The following is a 23,552-nucleotide window of genomic DNA, read 5'->3' on the forward strand; positions in this document are numbered from 1 at the left end:
TTTCTTCCCTTTATAAAAGAGAAAATAGAGGATCTGAGAAAATCGAGGTTATAGGATTGATTAGGGATGCATCTCAGCTATTCTCACTTTCACCTTTCATACAGACTCCCAAACTTTTGTATGAAATCATTGTTGGTAGCTAAAGCGTGACCAACAGCTACCGCCTCTAAACATCAATGAACACATTTGTGTCAGAAACAGAGCAATTTTACACTTATTTTGGAATTTAACTCTTTTAACAACTCAATAAGGCCAATACTCTCTTCATTTTATAGGTGAACAAACTGAGACTAGGAGGGATGAAATAACCTGTCCAAGACCTGCTAATATGTGGCAGATGTGGGATTTGAACTCAGTTCGGCTGTACTCCTAAGGCCATGTTTTCTCTGTTATGCTTTCCAGATGCTTGCTTTAACAGGATTGGTTGAATTTGGTTCTGGAAGGACAATTATAGATTACAATAAAAGGGTGTTTATACCATTGCTAATAATTATATCAGTGTCAATATCCTTGTTAAAGACATTTAAAATATTACATTAGGCAGCAGCACCACAAATTGTAGGTTCTGATTTCCCAGGTTTCTTATTAAGGGATTGAAGCAACTCACTTGTCTGAAATGCAAAGGTCATACACATTAACCGAAACTATCATACAGAGGACCCAGTGCAAAGATGAGGGAAGCCCAGGGAGCGATAAAAATGTAACTCAGTCTTGGGGCAAGGATCATCTACTGACAGGAAATGTAATGAGAAAATCTTACCCTCACAGAACACTGATAGACAAAGAACACATATAGAGTAATAAATATGCATGCTCTCATTCTTTTTTCCCTTTGGATACCCTCAGCTCTCCTCGTTCTTTGTGTTCTGCAACTGAAATTGCTTGCCTACTAAACAATTGCATATGGAACAAAGATTGAGCAAGGAAAAGGAAGGAAGAAACTCATTCTGCTGACCCCAAGAAAAAGCAGGGCTAACTTTGCCTTTTCAGACAGTCTCTGGTGGGGATGCAGGTTGTCCAGAAAGGTGTGTTTGTTGAATAAGGTGCTCAACAAATAGCTAAGGCCTGTTTCATGAAAGCAACCATTTCCCTTGGAGAGTTGCCTCCTAGCAGAGCTCATATAGCCTGTCTTTGAGGGAGCTAGTAGGTTTCCATAAAGATCGGGGATGAGATCGGGGAAATAGCAAAGTCATCGCAGTCACTGAGTTGCCATTTCAGCCGTGCTTTACCTTAGGAGACTGTAATATGTAGGATCTTTATCTAAGTCAGTCCAGATCATTTTGATGTAATCAATTTCACTGTGACATATTGAGGATGAAATTACAGTGCTGGTTGTTACTGAAGCCACAGGGAATCTTGTGAATAAGAAGCTGCCAGTACATACCCGTATCGTCCAGGGGAGACAGTATTATGGTTTTAGACAGCTCATGCTCTTTAGTAAGACATATTCCTACTGTAATAGAAAAATCCATTTAGAGGACCCAAAAATGTGTTGTCATTCTATGCACCCAACTAAACTATGGACCTAAAATTGCTTTCCACAATGGACTTTACTGACAGAGAGTGGCTTAAACAACAGATGGGTTAACCTTTTTACAGGAGGGCAAAAGTCAACAGCTTTTCAGTTATATTTCCCTCCCAGACTCTAACAGCCCTACAAAACAAAAAAAAGGTCCACATCAATTGCATTTGAATGCAACTTTTAAACCTGCCATTGTAAATTACTAAATTAAGACTTCCCTTAAATAAATTATTTTATCGGAGCCTGATTATGTTTTGGTGAAATTAGAAAATCAAATTCAAGAGTCTACAAAATTGAAGCCCACACTCTGGACCCTTTTTCATTCCATTAAGGTATCAGCTCCTCTGTTTGAGCCTTTGATTTGAACAAATGTCAGTCAATTATAACTTTATAAGTATTACAGATAATCTTACAAATTATATAAATCTCATTGGTACAGAAGTATAACTCAGTGATATGGATGAGAAATTCATAGCTCATATCAGAATAAAGAAAGAAAAGGCAGATTTTAATAGAAAAGAAAATGTCTTACTTGGTTAAGAATGTCTTGTTTCTGTGCATGCAAGGAAAGAAAGAATACATGTGTTAATGTAACATAATTTATACTCGTTATCTCATATCGACAATAATTTAACTAAAAGGTCAAGTTTACAAATTGATTTTAAAACATACTCTAGATCCATGGGTCTCAAAATGTGGTTGCAAAAACAGCAGCATCAGCATCAACTGGGAAACTGATAGAAATACAAATTTTTGAGCCTCACCCCAGAAACATAAAAACTAAAGGGAGAGGGGGGCAGGCAGCAATCCATCTTTTAAGACCCCCAGGTGATTCTGATGCAAGTTAAAATTTGAGGATCATTGATTAGATCAATCTTTGAAAGTAATAAGCAAACAGTTCTACGTGACATGAGATAAATATAATGAATAACAGATACAGTATGATTAAAACTTATCAGAGAAGATTATGAAAACATAACAGTATTTATAAAGCTATATTAGATTATGAATACTTATTCTCCACTCCTAATGTTTCCTTCTATTAAAATAACATGCCTAGCCTCTCTCCATGCCTTTAAATATCTGTCCATACATATGCCACTACTTAATTTCTTCCCTTCTCTTTAGATGTCAATGGAACAATTTGGAATTGAATTTGAAATCCAAGGGGGAAAAAATATATATTTTAAATATTAAATATATATTTTTAATATATATTATTAATATATTGTATTATATAAATATATTAATTACATATATTACATTAAATATATATAAAATAAATATATATGTGCATGCAATGCAATACTGGTTCTTTCTCATATTATCAAATTCCAACACTCATGAATCAGTTATATCTGAGATGACCTGACTGTGTTTTACTGTGAACCCTCTCGTTAAGACTGGATTGCTACTACAAACTAGCTATAATCATACTCTTAACATTATATTATTTACATAAGATCAGGTGGAGACTAATAGGAATCTCTTACCTTGTCAGGCATGAGTCAGTAATAATTATATGCACTGGAATATGCCATACTTATTCCATAAGCAATGTCGTTCAAAGTACATGAAATACCTTTCCCTTCCCCTTATTCTTCTCATCTTCCAAGGCCTTCCCTATCTTTCTATGGCCTAGTCAATGAATTTAAGAGGAAAGAGCATCAGTCTTAAACTGGGATTCCAGACAACTAAATTTTAATTATAGTTATTGTCACAACCCTATCTGGTTAATCCTGGGAAAGTCATTTTACCTTCCTTAAAATAAGTTCCTTTATTTAAGAACTTTATAATCCATTTGGGAATCTCAAGACCTTTTTAAAGTTTTTATTTTTAGAGAATCTCTAAGGCCATCGTTTAGATTTAATTTTATAATTCTGTTATTTATTGATTCAAAGAATGATTATCAAATTATCTTTAAAAAATAGGAATTAAAAACAAATGATTCATCCATCTATTGCACTTAATATATGTTCTCTAAGATAGACTCAAAGAGGTCACGTATTCACTGGATTAAGTTTTCTATACACAGCGCTTTTAAAATTCAGCAATTCAAGTGAATAATAAAAAAAATAATGCATCTACCATTTAAGCGGCTTTACTCTGTAAGGGGAGAAGCGATTTAAGAGATATTTAGGTGTTCTTTCTTTGCGAGTACATTTTATATGGATGATACAGGCCGTGTTCATTTTAGAAAACAAAAGATCAGTTATTTATTCTAAAGGTATTTTTCTCGTATAATTGAGCTTCAATTAAGTAGTCATTTATGCCAAATAATTTTGAGCTCAACTTGACCAGTCAATAAAGAGTGACAATTTCACATGTCAATTGACAGTATGAATTTTCTTTTATAAACTTTATAAAGTTTCTTTTACAGACTTTTATAAACCTTTTATAAACCAGATGAAGTCATGTACTGAAGAGAACTTCAAGGCCTTAAAGATTCCTTTCTCAACATTGAATATTCCTAATTATTTCCTATTGGCTTTTGTAAAACACAAACTTGTGTTTTTAAAAGAGTCATACACGTTTAAATTTTTCTCCTAAAGGGAAAAAACCTATCAATGTTAAGATTAGAGAGTGGTTTCACTTTTACATTAGAATTACTTTTGTGTCATAATGAGATCTGACTTTTTTGTTTTCCAACTGTTCGTTATTTTAATAATGTATTTCAAGAGCAGATCTGTGTATTTGTGGAGAGGTATTACATTATTCAAAAGGCTGACATCGCATGTGTGTCTAATAATGAATCTAGTAATTACCTCAATAAATCCAGCATGCAGTGACTGATAATCCTCATGAAATATAATATCAGTGATACTGTCTTGAGCGTCCTTTAATAAGAAATCACTGAAGCAAAAAGGCTACTTTGCAAACAACATCACATTCCAACTGAATTCATAGCCAGCAGCTATCTTTAGGAAGAAAACATGTTTTATCTCTGTCTATAGATTAGATAACACCCATGTTTTCAAGTATGGTTGGGAATGTAAATATTAATGACATTTTTAGGTCTTAAAGCAATTCAGTAAAGTTGTCATCTTTGCTTTTCCCACTCTGCTCTCTTGGTCTCTGAGATTTTCAGTTCTACAAATTTATCTGCCAACATTTTTCTCTCACTCTGTAGCATCTAGGAAAATAAAATGTGAGGGAAATGTAGGTCAGAAGTCTGCTTTTTTCCCTGATACAGGGAAATGGGAATGATTTTAAATTGCCTTATTTTCCCCATGATATGCAGGCACTAAACATTAACTTCATTTTTTAAAAAGAAGATAAATCTTACATTAAAGAGTTTTAAAAGGTACAGTATAGACAGAATAAGAAAATACGGAATGAAAAATTGTTAACTGCTAGAAATACTGAAAGGAAATTTAAAAAGAATATGAAAGTTTTGACCTTGGAATTTAGAGATCGGGTTTTGACTAAAATACAAGTTCTATAAATCCAAGAGAAATATAATATTGAATGGTAATCAGTAACTGTGGTCTTGTAAACATTCAAAGCCACAATGACAATGATGACAAGAAACAAATCACATTTTAATCCGCAAACAAATCTATCTAGAGGGCTAGATAATACATCCAGGCAAAAGGGTCTTTTGCAAAGGACAGTTTGTTTCAATTTCCATACAACCCAACTACCACTTGGTGAAGCTCAAGAGACCTCACAGCAACGTCAAACGTTTAAAATGAAACATCTCTTGGCTAACATTAAACAGAACATTATTTAGCAAATAATTAGGGTTCACTCAAGCATGGTATTCAAAATCAATCAACAGGACATAAAGTTTTTATAGGGAAAGAATTTCAGTGGCTTGTAAGCTTACTGGGTATAGGTTAACACAAGATAGGGGGAAGAAATTCCTCTCATTTTGTCAAAGCTGGCTCTTTAAAGCAACAGATCAGTTAGATCCTTCACAGACCCTTTCTTCAGTCAAGGGAATAATTTTCTGAAAGAAGTAAACCCCCTGCCTCACAGCAATGTTCATTTGGGGGTGAAATTTGCATGACATAGAGTGAGAGTCAGGCACATTTGCTCTGCCCTTCTATCTAATTCTGTTTGCTGACATCTAGGAAAAGAACTTAACAATGTATTGTATATCATCTATACCCTTTTAAGCACACGATGTAGACGTTATTTTCATTAGCAAAATATTTTTGGATGAAAAAGGTAGTACAACATTTAATGTACCTTCCAGAATAGCATATAATAATGAATTTCTTTTTGTTTATGCTATAGTATACAGAATATGTATATTTCTAAGAGTTCTTCACTAAGAAAACTCTCCTCCAAGCATATATATAAAACTATGAAAAATAAAGAAAAAAGGTTTTACCCCTTCAGGATTATACTTTGCAAGCACACCATTACCATGGAATTCTTCAAGAACATCCTTTAATTTCTTTGTAGAATCTATAAGAAATAGAAAACACACAAATTGTTTATATATGCCTAGTGTGGTTCTGCAACCCAGTTGAGAAACAAAAGACTTCTTAAAATAGAAATAATCACCAACAGATATTAAATTTTAAAGTGAACATGTAAAATTTTCTTTACCACTTTTGAAGGTCTATTTAATTGGAAAAGGTAGCCACGAAAAAAGAAAGAAACAGAAAAAAGTACGTTTTGCCCAAGGGTATTGCCCAAGGATGGGGCCATGCCTGTGTATTATATGAATTGAGTAAATAAATGAATAGGTAGTAGGGGGTTTTTTTTCCCTCTATTTTGATAACACAACATCTAAATGAAAGAAATAACTTAATTTAAAAAGAAAACTTGGGCATTCGTTGTTGAATTTTACAGTTTACACAGTGCATTTTTTGTATATCACTGTATTAGCTAATACTAACCCTGCTGGATAAACAAGAAAAATAAAATGTGTGGCTAAGCCTCAGTGGTGAATGCACTCAGACGCAAGCTGTAAGATTTTAGTATTTTTCAGATATTTTTAGAAAGAATTTTCTAAATATACATACAGCTCAATACTAAAAAATATTTTAATTCAATTAAGAAACAAAGTTTAGATACGTTACCAAATGTATTTCAAATTACTTTTCTCAAATTTTTTATAATTTTTGGGACTTGCATCATATTAAGATTGAAACAAGAGAATCCTGAGTATTAATAATAATAATAATAACTTATGAAAGACAAATATTATTAGAATTTAAAAAATTATATACAAATATATGTATTTAATATACTGAAATAAAGCTCTCATAGTTATCAGAATATAATTTTTTGACCAAAGAATCTCATAACTACAGCATATTTAAATTAGAGTAAAACTATAGCTAGTAAATATTGGTGCCATCCAAATATTCAATCAAATTTGATTAACAGTGATAAAACAAGCTTTAGATAAAGATGTGGGATAAGCAGAAGGTTCTTAGTTCTCCACCATGGAACAGGGCATGGATATTGTTTCTTAGCATTTGAATATAACTCTTCCTGCCTTTCTCCAAAGCTTGGTGATATTTGAACCACCATAAAGTATTTACCAACACTAATTTACTAATGAGCTTTTGAAACACCTTGTTAGAAAATCCACTCTTAGATGCCCATCGACTGCATTATATCTATATTTTGTGAATTATAGTTTCCTTCAGAATGTACAACTTCATTTCTTTATATTGCATATTCTTTGGGGTTTTATAGGTATATGACTTTTTTTTATTGCAGTAAAATTCACATAATGTAAATTCACTTTAACCATTTTAAAGTATACAATTCAGTGGTTTTTACTATATTCACAATGCTGTGCAACCATCACCACTATCTAATTCCAGAACATTTCCATCACTCTGAAAGGAAACCCCACATTCTGAACATTTCATAGAAATGGAATCATATAATATGTTTTCTTTGTGTTTGGCTTCTTTCACTTAGCACAGTGTCTTCAAGTTTCACCGATGCAGTAGCACGTGTCAGCACTTCATTTCTTTTTATAGCTAAAAAGCATTCCATTTTATGGATATACTACATTCTGTGTATCCATTCATCAGCTGATGTACATTTGAGTTGTTTCCGTGTTTTGGCTTTTATGAATAATGTTGCTATGAACATTCAAGTATACATGTTTTTGTGCAAATATGTGTTAATTCTCTTGGGTACATACATAAGAGGAGAACTGCTGGTCATATAGTAACTCTATGTTTAACATTTTGAGGAATTGCCAAACAGATTTTCACAGGGCTGGTACTATTTTGCATTCCTGCCTTCAATATATGGGGGTTTCACTTTCTCCACACCTTTGCCAACACTTGTTATATTCTAGTTTTTTTTATTATAGCCATCCTAGTGGATATGAAAAGGTTTTGATTTACATTTGATTAGTCATTTGCTAATGACTAATGATGCTGAACAACTTTTCATGTGCTTATTGGCCATCTGTATATCTTCTTTGGAGAAATGTCTATTTAAGTCTTTTGGTCATTTTTCAGTTGAATTGTTTGTCTTTTTGTTGTCAATATTCTCTCTTGTGGGTGTGTGCATGTATGTATGCGTGTGAGTGTGAGTGTGTGTGTGTGTTCACACTATAGCATACTTGAAGCCTGTACAGCTTCCTATGTATTTCTTTTTCAGTGTATATTTTGCTAGCACTTTCCATACTGATCAGTTTATTTGTAATGCCATGTTCCTTGCTCGACTACAGGTTGCCCTAGGAAAGAAAGGCAGAGCATTCAAATTTATTACCAAAAAGCTGAAACAACAGAATTGTAATAAATATTGGGATTGAGTTGATCAGAGCTATTTCTAAATTAAAACAAATTACAGTAATTGCTTCAATATGCAATTTGGCAGAAACTTACACTACTTCAGACACCAGGTCGTATATTAAAAAGAGGCATGAAGCTGATTCCTCCCTCCCAAATCCTTCTGTGTGAAAGATAAGCCACTGTTCTAAGTTAGCAGAACAGCTTTTACTTCCTCTTGTTTATAGATGCAGACCCTTCTGTACATACCTACAGAGACAGACACGTATATAGATGCATAAATTCTGGAATAACATATCCCAAAAATCTAGGTTTATTTTAATCACCTTAGCCCCATGACAAAATGGAAGGGGGAGGGAAGAACACTTTGGTTTCTCATACATAGGCCTTCCACAGAACTTTAGAGACTGCCTGAAGGTGGACATTTCATTGCAGGCTTCCACAGGAGTGAGAAACACATTCAGTAATCATTTATAAATGTCCCAGAGAAGGCAATAGCCTTTAAAATTATTCACGTTATTTTTCAATGGTTTACTGGTCATAGTTTCTATTGGAATATTCTTAGTGAGAAGACCTCTAGGAATAAAGTAATAAATTAAGAGCCAAAATCTCTATATCTGTGACTGCCATTTCCATGAACTGAGGCTCGTTGATCATCTTGGTCTGGGACACTTTAAGAAGCTCCAGTTCATATTCAGGTGAATCACCACCAACTGAACTTACTCCTTTTCCGATTCTCAAGTTCCATCTTTAATATCTTGACATCTGAATTTTACCCAGGATCCAATACTCACTCCACAATCTAGTTTAGAAAATCGAGTATTATCTTGTTCTTATATTCCTGTCCCAATAACCTTTCTTGGGCCCAGTCTCTTTAAGATTGAGGCCTTGACTTTCCCAGCCAATCTTCTTAGATGGAGATTTTGGTATGGAACAGCAGAGGCTTCCAGATATCCTACCAGGCCCCATAACTTTAAATAGAATTCCCTTATGTGAACTGTCTACATATCTGCTTGGAGTCCCAAATTGCACTAGACTGTGAAAGCCCCATTGCTGCATACTCCCTTCCTTCATAGCAGAACACACATTTACTTATTTTCTAACTCAGCTGCTTTTCTGAATTTGTTCCTATTACCTATCACCATAAACCTTCCTATCTTTTTGATTACGTCAACTCTGAATCTGTCCATCCAAAACAACACTGGGGCAGTGGGGAGGAGAAGGGATGCATGACCGGATCTGACCTACCCCCTAGTACAAGACAGACACCAAGGACGTGACGCCTGGATGAACAGGTAAGAGGTGAATGAAAGACATATTTCAGCTAATATTGGAGCTTCAAGTACATGAGCACAGTGACTGATTCTGAGCTGAACAATGTTGAGAAATGCAGGCTGGCAGCCAGACAGGCAGGCAGCTGTGAGCTGGGATATCAATTCACACTTAATACATATCTGTAATGGGACAAAGGTTTGGAGTCCGAGAGGGTTGGCAATTGCTGGAGTGCTGGGCAGCCAGGTTCAAACAGCTAGTTTAATCCTTGGGATAAGAGATCAGGACAGATGCTCAACACAAAATATCAGGTCTCCTAGAAAGCAAAGGAGGGTTATGATTTAGGCAACTCTGAAATAGAGAGCTAATTCCAAAGGCACTGTTACTTGGCTTAGCTAATAGGGTAAGAAACTTGGGGAAGAATGCTGGATACCAATTGCTGTGCTTTGACTGGCATATTCACCTTACCAAGAAGTAATTTAATATTAATAACTACAGCAGAGAATGAGGTCATTTTATTTTGTCTTTTTCATCACCATCAGAATCATCTAAGAACGAAGGGGGTACTAAGCCTAAAAATGAGAATAATTTTGTTCAGCAAACACTTTTGTTATATGCTGGGACAGAGGAAATGTATATGGGGCCTGATAGAGTAGATTTTCTCTTATGGCTTGTCTTTCTAGCATCTGCTCTAGTGCATGAGCTTTTCCAGAAGGCCCCTAAAGTGCCCACTCCCTGTGAACCCTCTCAGGTTTGGCTGAGTCAGGTAATATACAATGCCATGAGAGTTAAACTAGTAACATTTTAGGAATGTGCAGTTAGGAATGTTCTGAATTTTAACATAAATTTCAAGGAAAATTTAATTCCTTTCACATAATTCTGGAATAAAAATAAATCAGTAAGTACACTTGGCAATGTTTAGAAAATAGAAGAGTCAAGTTAATGAGTCTTAAAAAATGCTACATGAAAATTGAAACACTTTTGCGGCAGCCCTGTGGCGTAGTGGTTAAGTTTGGCATGCTCCACTTTGGTGGCCCAGGTTCACGGGTTTGAATCTCAGGTACAGACCTACACCACTCATCAGCCATGCTGTGGCAGCAACCTACATACAAAATAGAGGAAGCTTGGCACAGAGGTTAGCTGAGGGCCAATCTTCCTCATCAAAAAAAAGGAAACACTTTTAGTTTACCTCATATCTCTTTGGGTGTCTGTTACATCTTGAATGAGCTTCCTTTGTGATTTCATGGCATCTTTGCCTCTTTATTGCAAAAATCTCAACACACACTTGTCAGACTAATAGCATAGGCCTAGCAGAGTAATGGAAAGATTTAAAGCCAGATAGATTGGATTTTGGATTTGTGTCCTGTGTCCAGAATTCTTGGCTGAATGTCCCTGGGCATATTTTTAACCTCTCCATGACTCAATTTTCTAATACTTAAAACTAGAATAATGATACAGACCTTGCAAGACTATGACTAGCAAATTCTCTGGTGCCCAAGAAATTCCTGCTCCTTTGTTCCATGCTAAATATGACTTCAAACATATTATCATCATTCAATAGTTTCCCATTGTCTTTAGATTGAAGCGCAAACTCCTCTTGGCATCATGTGTGTCAAAATATGGTGCAAACGCACCTACCAATAATTATTTTCTATGCCTTCCATATTTACAATTTAATATCCAGTCATCCAATTCTCAACATATCTCATGATTTCAGAGCGCTTTCTTTGCTCACGATGTTCTTTTCGCCCAGGATTCCCTTCAATGAAATTCCCATCAAATGAAGTTCAAACAATGTATGTTACAGTTACCTGCCACCTTGTTCACAAAACCTCTCAAGACCTCCTTCAATCATAGTAGATAGCAATTTCCCCTTCCTGAAACTCCCCTTAACAATTCTCTTAGAATTCGCACCTAATTTATGCATTGAGTACTATTAACACTATTAATTAAAATTTGCATGTGTGGAGTCTTTTAAAGTTTGCAAAGTGTTTTATCTTATTATCTCATTTAAAACTCACAATTACAGTATGACTTTATCAAACTCTCTTCCCACTTAACACATGAAGAAATCAAGGTTAAAGAAATCATCACATTTAAAATTACACAGTTAAATGGGGTTTGAAGTAGTTATCCAAACTCTTGTATATGACTCAAATCTTTATCTTGGAAAAAGAAGCAACAGAAATTTCCAGTACAGCTGAGGCATCTATTTCAGAGTTCATGACTTTTGTTAATATAGTTCAGGTAATTTTATTACCTATTTTTCTAGGGCATGGAAATATTCAACTTCCTTTACCCACTTAAATTAACAGATGAAGAATATACCTTATAAATACACAAGAAATGCAACAAAAAACAAAACAAAGAAGAATCATATGGATATTTTTTAAATTAAAGTGTTTAATTGCATTTTATTTTATTTTTTGCTCAGGATTACCTTTCTGTTTGATAATAGAATTAGAATACGTATATATCTTTGTTTTTCATTTTGAAAACTTTAAAATACACATAAATTTTGCACAATATGTGTATTTTATATAGTTATTATAGGAATGTGTCTTAAAGAATAAACTTTAAAATTGTTTATGCTGTATTATTAGGGGAAAGTACATGGAAAAGACAGAGGATTATTAAACAGAAGTAAAAGAGAATTCTTATTATGCCTCATGAGAAAACCACTTTTTATTTATTCCAAAGTGAATATATTTTAAAAGTCAAGGCCAATAGTTTTACCATCCAAACTATAGTCATAGCTGCTATGAGATTATCATATTCAACTGTTAACACCAAGACTATCTAACTTATAAAATGAATTTGTCATTTTTATAAATAAGTTTTTAAAGAACTGACTGTAGGTAATTATAGCATTACATGGAACCATGGAAAAGTCATCTTTTGGTTCTCTCAACTCAGTGTTTTCAAAAGTTTTCTTCAAATCTAGGCTTCCCAAGTTTTTTCACCTTATCACAAAGGATATTTGTGGCCTAGAAATCTTTTCTTGGGCCCAGCAAAAAGAATCTTTGCAGTGGCTATTTTAACCCTGTAGCAGATAAGTTAGTTTCAACTGTTTAAAGAGAAGAATTTCCTAATTTAAATACTGAGCGAGCATTAATGTCGATACAACATATTAGTGTTTGGTACAAAATTGATAAAGTTTCCCTTAGTACGTAGTACTTAAAATTAGCAAAAGAGTTTTATCTTTCTCTAATCCAAATGTTTGTGTCTAACCCAGTGGTACTCAAACCTGGATCCATCTCAGGATCATCTGGGTAGCTTTTAAATACACTGACGCGTGGGCTCAAAAAACAGTGATGAAGATTGCATCGGCCTGGGGTGGATCCCAGGCACAGGAATTTTTTAAAAACTCCTCACCGGTTTTTATATGTAGCTAAGTTTGAATTAACCAATGCTCTGATTCTTAAAGAGATATATAAAAACAATAGAGAGTTAATCAGCAAATTTTTTCCTGCTAAGTTTTCCTATATAAATATATATATATATATATATATATATATTGTTTGGTTCTCACTCAAGGGGTTCTTAGGGAAAAAAATTTTAGAACACTTAATTTAAAAATTTATTTATCCTCATCTCAGGTCACAATAGCAAAACATGCTACTTTTCAAAACCAGAAGATCCAGAAATTGATTTTGCTATTAATGCAATTCCCCAGATGATAGAAAAGATGTTCTACTTAAATTGTAGTCAGCAGCAGAAAAGAAACACCTACAGCACTATAAAAAAAGAGATTTGGAGAACTAGTCACCAAGAGACAGAAGTTCATATCTACTTCTGTGAGGATTATAATAAAAGTATAAAGAGATTGAAAAAGAAATATGGAACTATTGTTAAAAATAATAAGAGACACGTTGTAGCAATTTATATAATTGAAATCTATACACCCGGATTTTAAAAAACATCCTAAGAAGAATATTCTAATGATACAGCTACACTAGGAAGAGCTGTAAAAAGGCTTTGATGCTGTTCCGAGTGCAAGTGTCCTCTCTACATGTTGCTGCTAAGATCTTGTGCTCACTGTTAATTTAAAAAGATGATGGTCATAATATCTTTGAGAAAACTGCTATACACCCTGCAGTAACTGTTTCTATTTATTTGGAAAGACTACCATTTAATTCCAGAATAATGTTGATTTGAGACTATGAAGAAAGTTTCCTTTATCCTTTTGAGAATCATTATTTTCTGACACTCCTCTTAAACAACCAGTTCCTAAAATTCTTTCCTGTATTTGTGATTTTTTTCCTTCTGCATCTATCTGTACTTAAGCTTTTGATGTGTACATCCAGTCTAATGCCTTGCACAAAATATTTGTAAGAATGATCTTTGAATACACAGAATATCTGATAATTTGGTTAGCAAATCTATGCCCGTCAGACACTGTCCTGGGAGCTCAGGAAATAATTTATATTTTATATAGATTTTATTGTGTAGAAAATTCATTAGGATACTATACACTTGCATTTGAACCACTCGCCCACACTCTAACTAAAAATTTATATTGAAAGCATAATTTTAATTAGAAACTATAATTGGTGACTAAATTGACTGGTGCAGTAAAGTGGTGTGCTGGTAAATGTTTACCAGCTGTTGAGGATGCAGAGCGCTGACTCGTGGTGTTTGCCAATTTACCTGTTGTAAACTTTCCCACCATGGCCATTTCAAGCCCCTAGCATGACATCAGGAATGTGGAGATGGGAAGAGAGGCTAACATTCAACTCTCATGAGCAGCAATTAATGAATTAATCAGCATAGAATTTTATACACTTTAGTGAGAATGAACATGTCTTCCAAGACAAATACAGAGATAAGGAGCAGAAACCAAAGGCCTCAGTTGTGACTGCTCTAACAATCCTTCAAATATTTGAGAAGCATGTACTGAGTTTAGAGCAAGTATTGTTCTAAGTACTTGGAATATACCATTGCACAAAACAGAAAATATTCTTGCTCATGTAGTTTGTAGTCTAATGGAAGAAGATACAAAACAGAATAAATTAATATAGTATATTAGAAGATTTCAACTGCCACAGAAAAAGAAACAGTGCAAGGTAAGGAAGATTATCCATTTGCAGGACATAGTTTGCCATTATAAATAGCAAGCTTAGAGTAGAATTCCACGAAAAGGTGCCATTTGGGCAAAAAATTTTTTTTTCACAGATTGGTACCTGAGCTAACATCTGTTGTCAATCTTCTTTGTTTTTCTTCTTCTTCTTTCCCCAAGCCCCCAGTATATAGTTGGGTATTCTAGTTGTGAGTGGCTCTGGCTGTGGCATGTGGGATTCTGCCTCAGCATGGTTTGATGAGCGGTGTCATGTCTGAGCCCAGGATCTGAACTGGTGAAACCCTGGGCAACCAAAGTGGAGCACAGGAATTTAACCACTTGGCCATGGGGCCAGCCCCTCGGCAAAATTTTGAATCTAATTTATATTTCCAAATCACTCTGTTCCTGTAAAACTAAAGAAATCTGAATAAACTCTGTGAATTATGCCAAGGTCTATTTTCTGTTTCTGATAGTATTTTATAAACTGTAGTTATGCAAGATGTAACCATCTGTAATTGGTACATGGAGCCTTCCTGTATGTATTTTTTGTAATTTCCTGTGAATCCATCATTATTTCAAAATATTTTTTAAAAAGAGCACTCTGGCTATTGTATTGAAAACAGACTGTAGAAGACAAGGGTAAAAGCAGGGAAATAATTAAGAAATTATTAAATTAAATCCATCTAGAGATTTGATGACTTTGCATGATGGTGTTAGTGGTGGAGCAGGAAAAATGGATTATTTACAAAGTGGAGCCAAAAGGATTTCCTGATGGATTGAATATGGGTTGTAAAAGTGAAGAATCAAAAATGATTCTGAAGTTTTATGTTTGAGCAATTGGAGGGACGAAGTTGCCACAAAGAAAGGGGAAACACGCAGATGGAGCAGGTTTGGGATTGAGAATTCTCAATTTTAGTGTTAGGTATTTTATATTTAAGAAATCTATTAAATATCCAAGTGTAGCCTTTAAGAAAGCACTCATATATGAATGTGGAATTCAGGGGAGAGTCTGGGCTAAAGAACTAAATTTGAGTGTTATTTGTATAAATGATATTTAAAGCTAGAGAACTGGATGATATCACATGGAGAGTGAACATAGAGAAGATACCAAGGACTGAGACCTGGAGGACTCCAAAGTTCAGATGGCAGAAAGAGAAGAAGAATCTGAAAGAAGACTAAGAATGAGTCTCTAGTGAAATAGCAAGAAAACCAGGGGAAGCAATGTGTCATGAGAGCCAAGTGTCGTATAATGTCAAGGAAGATGAGGAGCAGAAACTGCCCACTGGATTTTTAACAAGAAGAAAGTCATTCATGTCCCTGTCAAGAACTGTTTCACGTTAGGGATTAGGGCAAAAATCCCGATCAGAGTGAGCTAAGAGCAAATAAGATGGAAGGAATGGGAGACAGCAAATATAGGCAACTCATCCCGAAAGATTTGCTGCAATGGAATCAAAGAATTTGAGCAGCGGTTGGACTGCAGGAAGTGGACTCAAGTTGATTTTGTCAGAAGAGAGAAAAGAAGGTAATTTTGTTCACAGCAGAACACCTGGTTTAGTACGAGGGCATGGCCAGTTCACCTAAGTGGAGAGGTATAGTATATGGGTTCATATGCTTGGGGGAGGCAGATGTCCGGTTGGTGTATGTAAAGTTCTTTTAGGATTACTTTACTTTAGTCAGTGAAGGAGGAGGAAAGGCCATCAGCTGAGAAAAGAGGAGAGGGGAAGTGATGGAGATTTGTGGAGAGTACTGAGATGTTGAAAAGTCATCCAGGAGAGAGCCAAAGTGAATGGACAAGGGAGATGTGGTATGATGGCCAGGCCACAGTGAAAGCCAGTCAGCTATAAAGTAGGTGGAAAGGTCAAATTAACTAGGGTTATGGTTGTCCGTTCAAGTGCTATAGAGTGAGAGGGGCAAGGACGTTAAGGAAGGAAGCAAGAAGATAATTTTAATGACTTTTCAGGGGGGACTACGCTTGGGTTTTGGATTAATACTTCAGTCCAAGTGGACTATTACTTCAATTAAGGAGGAGGCCACTGTGTGACTGCTGGTCATTCTCTTTAGTTTGAGAGAAAACAATTTCTGGCAATTAGTGTGCCTTTCAGAGCGTTACGCCCTCTACTCAGATGCCAACCTCCTCTGTACCAGACATAAGGGGATATGGAAAAGAGAAATTTGGAATTAAAGTTCCTTTCCAGGTGGGTTTCCCAGGAGTTAACAGTACCTCAGTCGTTCTTGTCTTTTTTCCCCCAGCCTTCCTTCATTTTTCTCTCCATTCTTTTGAGTGGCTAATTAAGCTTAGACACATTTAGTTCCAGTTAATAATTATCTTTTCAGCCTTCTTCCTCGTCCAGCGAATGATAAAATAGAGAACCCATGTAGTTCAGCTCTATGTGGAGCCATCACTAGTAATGGTGGAGAAAGGTTATTTCCCCAGAGAGATATTGTCAGCCTCATGTCCCTACTCCACTGCGCCTGCTCCTCCCTTCATATCTGATGATGCTCTACCATCTCCAGCACACACTCACCCGAGTCATTTTAGAGAGGTTGAAAAATAACAGTGAAATGATTCGGGAGACTTTCTGCCCCTTGATGACACTTTCTAACCTATATGGTTGAAGTTACCATACATTTTTCTGCTCCTTTGGCTTAAAGTCTCCTTATTTATTCTCTACAAATTTTTCTTTCTTTTTGAAGGTTATTTTGATTCATTTCTTGGGCTTGGTGAGGGGATGTTTAATAAAATGCATTCATTGTATTTCCCCAGATAGACTAGATTTTTCTAAAAAAAATATTGTTGAGGGGCCGGCTTGGTGGCTCAGCGATTAAGTTCGCAGGTTCCGCTTCGGCGGCCGGGTTCGGATCCCGGGTGGGGACCTGGCAGTGCTTGGCACGCCATGCTGTGGTAGGCGTCCCACGTATAAAATAGAGGAAGATGGGCACGGATGTTAGCTCAGAGCCAGGCTTCTTCAGCAAAAAGAGGAGGATTGGCAGCAATTAGCTCAGGGCTAATCTTTGCCCCCCCCAAAAAAATATTGTTGAAAGAAATGATGATTTCATGCACTATTGTTCAAATAGTTCCTTCACAAAATATGTGGAATCTCCAAACTAATGAATCAATTAATCAACTAAATATCCATATTTTTAGATTGACAAGTGTTGCTTAACTACCATTCACTATTTGTGGTGACATTATTGCTACTGGTAAGTGGGGATAACAATAATGTCTTCCTTATCCTTATGCTGCGGTTAGTACCTGGTGCATAGTAAATCTTCAGACTGGGAATCCTCATCCTCATCTGTGCTGTCAGATTTACTCTGAGTTCTGGGAACTTTTCTTTTCTTTGCTATAACCTTAATATCAGATTATTCTCAATTTTCTTCATTTTCTTTTGCATATTCTCTAGATACTTTAAACCTCCTATTTGAACCAACAACCAGGACATAATACAAAATGTTTTAACTAAAGTTACACTCAAATTATCAATTTTAATTTTTTTGATATGGGAAATTCACTTCTGTGGGCAATAAAGTGCAGTCATTTTATGTGTTCTAATCAAAATATTTAATGAAATGCAACTATGAGTTACATTTTGAATCTGTACACTATTAAAAATTTTTAAACCAACACTAGTTCAGAAGATGACAGTTTTTTTTTTTAAGTTCTTATGTGGGTTGCAGAACACTTACTGAGAAACCAGACATTCTGGCAACAATTGTGTACTCCCTAGTCATAAAGCTAATAACATCTTGTTTTTTGTGGGGGTTTTTTGGTGAAGAAGATTGGCCCTAAGCTAATGTCTGTTGCCAATCCTCCTCTTTTTGCTTGAGGAAGATTGTCACTGAGCTACCATCTATGCCAATCTCCTATTTTGTATGTGGAACTCTGCCACAGCATGGCTTGATGAGCAGTGTGTAGGTCCGTGCCCACGATCTGAACTGGTGAACTCCAGGCTACTGAAGCAGAGCACACGAACTTAACGACTATGCCACTGGGCCAGCCCCAACATCCTCTTTTAAGACAATACAAAATTACCAAAGCTTTCAATTAATCTCTGACTGTAAAAATCTTCAGCTCTCGGTACATTTACCAGGAAACATAATATTAGGCAATCTGAGAAAATGGTCTGTTTATTTTGCGGATATACGTATTTCAAAGAACATAATTTTCTCACATACATATTTTAAAGAACTTAAAAATCCAAAATACTATTCCCAAATCTTAAATTCAAAGCAGAGTTCAGGGAAATATGCCATATTCATCTGGTGGCTTTAGCTATCTACTCATCTTGACCATGCCGCTGAAGGCTGGGAGAGCTTTAGTGTGAACAGGAGGGCTATAACTGTACACGTAATTAGAAGTAGTTCAAAGATTTGCTTCCAGACTTTGAGTCTTACATGATCTATGGGATAATCCTTTCATAAAATGGACCTCCATTTTCTCCCTCTAAAACTGAGGAAATTAGAAGAAACAATATGTAAGGACTCTGCCAGCCACAACATTCTATGATTCTATGATAACAAAGATCTCCAGATATCCTGGGAGGACTGGCAGTCCCACACCCTCTAAATATTGCCTTCCTAATATTCTCATCTCTAATTCTCACTTCCCTCAATCTTTATCCCACTTTTGAACAGAAAAGTTTATACTGAGTAACTTGGAAATTTCTAATCCCATTACCAGAAAAGCTGAAAAAAGGGGGAGCAGAGCAAGAATCCCAGTTCAGAAAGGAATATGATTTTCTGGCATGTCAAATTCCCCAGCGTTATCACACCCTCTTACTGGTATTATATTTGAGAAACATATTTAGAATTATACTTATTACTCTGAAAAATGATGAGCTTTGATCAAGTTCCCTTAAAGCTTAAACTGACAATTTTAAACTGAGAACTTAACCTACAACGTGAAAGTCAATTTTCATATTTTTAAAAATTATTGGGCAAAGAGTAGACAGTAGATGAAGCCCTGTATGTATGGACATTGTCCCTTACTTCTGATGGACATCCCGTCATACAGTGTTCAGAAGGGAAATCTATGCTGGTGTTTTTTATTAAATGGTACCTCTCACAATCTATATCCTTACATTGGAATGTTTGTTACTACAACTTCCAACAGTCTTTACCATAATTTGCTATCAAATTTAAAAACTTGCTAAAATAATGTGTAGGCTCTTCTGAATGAAAGGAGTTCTGACACACCTTAGCTGTATTTCAGCCATTCACCTAAAAGGATAAAGGCTAGTCCCAAATTGTTCAAATATTTCTGAAGATCTAAAAAGAAGTAAATGATTAAGGGTGATGATTTTGTAAAGGAGTTTAGTTACAAAGTAAGTCTGAGACAGTTTGAGAGATTTAAGGACCATGCAACATTGCACAGTTTAAAAGTCGGGAATGAGAAGATTCTAGCGAGGGAGGTTGCCGCAGCCTCCCTGGTGGTTTGCAGGGATCCATTGACCAATGCACTTCTATGACAGAGGAAATTCTCAGCCATGTTGGGGGCAAAAAAAAGAAAAATCAAAAAGCCATGCCAGAACATAAAAGCTTCCAAAGGGAAGCTAATACTGTTTATTAGTTTCCTAGGGCTACTGTAAAAAATTACCACAAATCTGATGGCTTAAAACAACAAAAATTTATTTTCTCGTAGCTCTGGAGGCCAGAGGTCTTAAATTAAGGTATCCTCAGGGTTGGTTCCTTTTGGAGTCTCTGAGGAAGAATCTGTTTTATGTCTCTCCCTTAGCTTCTGGTGGCTGCTGCAAATCCTTGGCAATCCTTGCCTCGTCGACACATCCCACTAATCTCTACCCTTGTCATCACACGGCCTTCTCCCCTGTCTCTCTGTGTGTTCTCCCCTTCTGTCTTTTGTAAGGACACTGGTCTTTGGACTTAGAGCCTGCCCTAAATCCAAGATGAGCTCATCTTGAGATCCTTAATTACATTTGCAAAGACTGTTTTCCCAAATAAGGTCACCTTCACAGGTTCCGGGGGTTAGAACTCAGAGATATCTTTTGGGGGGGCACTACTCAACCCACTACATACTGGTTTTAGGTATAAACTTTAAAGGTGATGTTTAGCCAGAACTTTTTTTGATGTGTTGCTCTGAAAAATGCAAAGACCTTAATGGAATTTTGTAAAGTTTATTTTTTTGTTAAGCGATGTGTTAGTTCAGGTCCTCTGAGAAGCACATGAAAGAAACTGGAGAGACATCTGGGAAAGATAAAGGGGAGCAGAAGTAGGCAGGGAGAACCTTCAGACTGTGGAGCAGGTCTAACAGCTGGGAAAGGGGACACGAAGGAAGGGCCCTGAGTGGCAAGCCCTCAGAGGTGGTGCAGCTCTGAGAATGTCTCCACCAGGCCAATGAGGGGCTCCTGAGCAAACATCGCCCATTGGAAGAGTGCTGTGCTGGAACTGGTATCTCCTGCCAGTACTCTGCTTGGTCATTGACTCGGAGCAGACCAGGGAGAGCATGGCCTCTGCATCAAAAATGCGGTAAATCCAAAGGGTAAAGCCTAAATGATGAGGAGGTAGTCAAAGCTCATGTGAAAAGTCTTCTGTCACTATTCATCAAAGTCCTGAGAAATTCAAGAAGAAGGAAAATTTTGTGAACATAGCTCTTTTGATATCTCTGGGACATGTCCTGCTCTAGGACATCCTTGTAGGATTGTTGATTATGAGATAATGCAAAGAGATCTTTATGACTCCCAATACCACTATTATTATTACGGTCGAGAGGTACTGGCAACCTTGAAGGCATATTACATAATTTTGGTGATACAGTATCTGGAGTAGGGTGCTGATGCAGATGACTTTGCTCTGATGAAGGATTAATTAAATGTTCCTAATAGCAAGAAGGTACTCGAATTGATTAATTGGGCTACAAAACAGATCTCATGTCTGACAATAAATTAAGTATTAAAAAAGACGCTGTTCTATAGTTTCTTTGCTAAACTTCCAAAATATGTTTGAAGCAAGCTAACCAAATATACATCTTAGGTCTAGTACCGAGGCCAGATTTACTATTGTGGACAATGAAAAGTTGAAGAGTAGTTTGCACAAAATAGTGAAGAATTACAGCAAGGAATTTGTTCCACTTAATTATTGCTGTGAAGTGGAAGGAGAGAAAGCATAAATACTTGATACAAATCTTTAAATAAATTTTAGATTATGCAGATAATAATTTGGTAAGCATATGTGGTCATGACACAAATATGAGTATCACATACTATCATATTATCAACAGTCATACTGACATAAGCAAAGTGAATGGAAACAGATGCGGAATCTGAGTTTTCAGACTCTAACTGCTGTTGTCTACGGCCTTGGTTGATAGTTCACAGCCATCCTTTTCCAGAGTCAGTAGACTCAACAGGAGAAAATGCTCCACTGGCTCCAGGTACTTAGACATGACCTTGCACACAGACATGGCCAAAGCTCAGTCATTTAATTCCTGCCTCTCCTATGCCTTCACCAGCTCCCACTTGCTCATCCTTCCCCTTCAGCAAGCGGCAGCCTTCATTACATTTTCCATCGCTCTTTTCACTAAACTTCAGTGAGGAAGTCTGCAACAGTTTAGTTTTAAAAACTACCTTGCCTCCGTTGTTTTTGTTTTGTTAAAGGTTATTTTCTTCACTGCATCTTTAACATATTATTCATTCTTCAAGTTTCTGCTTAGAAGGAAAAGGTAATTTGTATCTAATACTTTACACAGCAGAATTATTGTATACTGCACACACATGTACCAATAAGCTCATAAAGTGTTAAATAATTAAATGTTAAATGATTAAGTAATTGGTGCTTTAATGCTTTATATTTCAGTATTTATTATTACTTGGGAAAACTTGGTTGGGTATTTTCATAAGCTTGGAAGCATTTTTATTTTCCCTATTAAAAAATAAAGGCATAGCAGCTTCTACTATTAAAAAAATCAATAATCAACACATTTTCAACAATGGATTGGATTCAGATCACAAAGGATACATGCATTACACTTATTAAGTAGAAATAGAATATATGTAGTCAGTGAATTCAGTCAAAGTAACTGAAGGATAACAAAGAAGTTAGTGAAGAAGAGACCACAAGAGTGAGAAAAGCCAAGAATAGCTTTGGAATTTAGCCAAACGGAACAGAAGGTCCAAAGAAACCTGAACAGTACGGTCCCCAACATCAGCTGCTCTAAATAAGGCGTTCTCGGGCAGACCCCGTGGCCTAGTGGTTAAGTTCAGCAAGCTCCATGTCAGTGGCCTGGGTTCAGTTCCCAGGCACAGACCTACACTACTTGTCGGTGGCCACGCTGTGGCAGTGACCCACATACAAAATAGAGGAAGACTGGCATAGATGTTAGCTCAGGGCGAATCTTCCTCAAGGAAAAAAGGAAGATGGGCAACAGATGTTAGCTCAGGGCAAAGCTTCCTCAGCAAAAAAAGAAAAAAATAATAAGGGGTCCTATCCTCAGGTTTATAATGAAAAATGTGAATTAATCAACAATGAGGAGCAGAGAAACATAATCAAACTACCCCTACTGCAGAAGAAGTTCTAGAAAGGAGTATGGGGGTGCTTTTCTAGTGGACAAAAGATGAGATCACCAGGAGATGTACATGGAGCATAAATAAAAATGATTATGCTGGCCTACATCAGTGGGAAATTATTTTGTATTGCAACTTGCCAAACATGATAAAAGCATGTTAATATTAGACAGTTACATTTTCATGAACCATATTGCCTCACAAGTTTTTTGTAGAGTCCACTGCAAAGGGGAAAAGAAAAAAGAGAAACTCAAAACAACAAGCTCATTTTCCTGATGGTGTGACTTTTGTAAATTGGCTTGAGTTACTAGAATATGCAACAGCCAGCTGCCGTGTCTGTCTTTTGGCCCTTTCTTGCATTAGTCTTATTTGCTCTCACCTACAGAATTGAGAGGAGTCTAATGATGAGTTAAAACTCTGTCTGAATGACTGGGCAGAGAAGATTTACAAGCCATGGAGAAATT

The 23,552-nt window shown here is 36.1% G+C and overlaps 1 protein-coding gene across 1 annotated transcript in view; it reads right to left on the minus strand.

The window, feature by feature from the left end:
* The window catches only part of DGKB (diacylglycerol kinase beta), a 605,812-nt gene that overhangs the window by 517,837 nt on the left and 64,423 nt on the right, over window positions 1–23,552 (minus strand). The window contains exons 2-3 of the mRNA XM_046670071.1: window positions 5,862–5,938; window positions 2,055–2,075 (exon numbers count right to left, since the gene is read on the minus strand). Of these exons, the coding sequence (XP_046526027.1) occupies window positions 2,055–2,075; window positions 5,862–5,938 (98 nt within the window). The remainder of the gene's footprint in view (window positions 1–2,054; window positions 2,076–5,861; window positions 5,939–23,552) is intronic.

This window comes from Equus quagga, chromosome 8, assembly GCF_021613505.1.
Source record: "Equus quagga isolate Etosha38 chromosome 8, UCLA_HA_Equagga_1.0, whole genome shotgun sequence".
In the NCBI taxonomy this organism is placed as follows: domain Eukaryota; kingdom Metazoa; phylum Chordata; class Mammalia; order Perissodactyla; family Equidae; genus Equus; species Equus quagga.